This window comes from Apteryx rowi, unplaced genomic scaffold, assembly GCF_003343035.1.
Source record: "Apteryx rowi isolate R43461 unplaced genomic scaffold, aptRow1 scaffold_1730, whole genome shotgun sequence".
NCBI classification, from domain to species: Eukaryota; Metazoa; Chordata; class Aves; order Apterygiformes; family Apterygidae; genus Apteryx; species Apteryx rowi.
Genome location: NW_020448009.1, coordinates 11,252 through 13,641, shown reverse-complemented (window position 1 = coordinate 13,641; position 2,390 = coordinate 11,252). Strand labels below are relative to the sequence as shown.

The 2,390-nt window shown below is 50.9% G+C and overlaps 1 protein-coding gene across 1 annotated transcript; it reads left to right on the top strand.

Moving 5' to 3' along the window:
* The first annotated feature begins 1,004 nt into the window (after window positions 1–1,004).
* Window positions 1,005–1,964, top strand: LOC112963689 (olfactory receptor 14A16-like). The gene has a single exon (XM_026060999.1). It carries the CDS (start codon window positions 1,005–1,007, stop codon window positions 1,962–1,964), a length of 960 nt encoding a protein of 319 aa, XP_025916784.1.
* The last annotated feature ends 426 nt before the right edge of the window (window positions 1,965–2,390 follow it).

Sequence of the window (2,390 nt, the reverse complement as noted above, 5' to 3'; positions counted from 1 at the left end):
CCCAGCCCCCTTCTGACTTGTGGAGCTCCAGAAAATGCAGTCCGTGGGGCTGGGAAATGAGCTGAGTCTCCCGTAAGGAAAGCTCATCTCTAGTCCTAAGAGTCCTTTGACCGTTTCCTTTTAGTGTCCTGGCAGACTGCGTGCTGCCCTCTAGAAAGGCACAGCTGTCTCATAGCACCTCTGTGATATCTGAGAGACCCATGAGGAAGGTGCCGAGATGCTGAGAGTATGGAGATGGTGGTGGGAGGCTGTATGTGGGCACCTGAAAAGAGCCCTGTGTGTCCTTGTTTAGAAGGGGAGTGTGGAGAATTCCCTCAGGTGCCCTGAGAAAGAGTGAGAAGATTGTAGAAGTGCACTTTGAAACTGGACTCGTGTGCTCTCAGCAGGGGCTGGTTTCTTTTTAGGGCAACATATGAGTGTGATCATCCTCCAGTTCAAAGAGGTTGTGAGCGCAGGAGAGCTGGGAACGAGACTAATAGACAGAATAGGTGTCCTCACTCTGCAACAAGGGACAGTGAATCCCTTTTTCTCAGAACTCTCAGTGGAAATGCCAAGGATTTCTGCCTTTGAGGAACACTCCCCAGCTGTGACAAGACCATCTGAAAGAAAATAAAAAGTCCCTGATATTCTCTTACGCAGACCTCATTCTTTAAAATTCAGGGTGAAGATGCTGAAAAGCCCTTCTACATGATGAGTGGATTTCACCTGACAGAACTTGTGATTGTCAGAGCTGGTCACCCCCGTTCCCCTGTGCCCACTGCTTGACAGCAGGACTCCTCTGGAGCCCATGGGCAGAGGTCCCTGCTCCCCACAGCGCACTCAGCCAGGGCAAAGTGGAGCTCAAGCAAGGGAGCTGCACAAAGATCCTCTCAGTAAAGAGAGAGGCAATGTGGGGGCTTGTATGAGAACGGCAACATTTGGGGGTTTCTTTGCTTAAAAAGTCTCTCCTAACTTCTCAATGTCTTTTCTTCTTTGCACAGTCCCCCATGCCCAGAGATAGCAAAATGTCCAACAGCAGCTCCCTCAACGAGTTCCTCCTCCTGGCATTTGCAGACACACGGGAGCTGCAGCTCYTGCACTTCTCRCTCTTCCTGGGCATCTACCTGGCTGCCCTCCTGGGCAACAGCCTCATCATCACAGCTGTAGCCTGCGACCACCACCTCCACACCCCCATGTACTTCTTCCTGCTCAACCTCTCCCTCCTCGACCTTGGCACCATCTCCACCATTGTCCCCAAATCCATGGCCAATTCCCTGTGGGACACCAGGGCCATTTCCTACTCAGGGTGTGCTGCTCAAGTCTTTCTGTTCCTCTTCCTGTTTGGAGGAGAGTATTTTCTTCTCACTGTTATGTCCTATGACCGCTTTGTTGCCATCTGCAGACCCCTGCACTGCAGCACACTCATGGGCAGCAGAGCTTGTGTCACAATGGCAGCAGCTGCCTGGGCCAGTGGTTTTCTGTATTCATTGGTGCACACTGCTAGCACATTTTCCATACCACTCTGCCAAGGCAACACAGTGGACCAGTTCTTCTGTGAAATCCCCCATATCCTCAAGCTCTCCTGCTCAGACTCCTACCTTAGGGAAGTTGGTCTTCTTGTGGTTAGTGTCTGTTTAAGCTTTGTGTGTTTCATTTTCATTGTGCTGTCCTATGTGCAGATCTTCACTGCTGTGCTGAGGATCCCCTCTGAGCAGGGCCGGCACAAAGCCTTTTCTACGTGCATCCCGCACCTGGCCGTGGTCTCCCTGTTTGTCAGCACTGACATCTTTGCCTACCTGAAGCCCCCCTCCCTCTCCTCCCCAGCTCTGAATCTGGTGGTGACTGTTCTGTACTCGGTGGTGCCTCCAACAGTGAACCCCCTCATCTACAACATGAGGAACAAGGAGCTCAAAGATGCCCTGAGGAAAGTGATTTCTTCGACCTTTTTCAGCAGTGGTAGCATTGCCATTGCTCTCCACAAATGACTCCCCCTCTGTCCTGTACCATGACTGAGCTTTTTTTGTTTACTTAATTTTCATTATGACTTTTATTACTATTAGTAGTAGTACTTGTTATCTGTGTTGCTGCACAAGTGGTTGAATTCTTTCCACCTTTCCTGAGACTGCTCTGTCTCACCTGGTGCCCATATAAAGTTGTGTCCAACACTGGGTCAGAGCTGACTCCATCGCAGTATCTGTTTAATAAAGTAGGTTCTTCCAGGTGCAGTGCCTGAAGGCTGGGCTCTTCCTCCAAAGCTGCTGTCCCTCACACCCTGTCCCCAGCACATTTCCTTGAGACAATCTCCCCCACCCCACATGCTGATCATTACCCCAAAAGTTACCCCCAAACAAGGCTCCATGCTTAGCTGGAGGACTTGATGTCCAGCTGTAATCCCTGGGAGGACGAGCCCT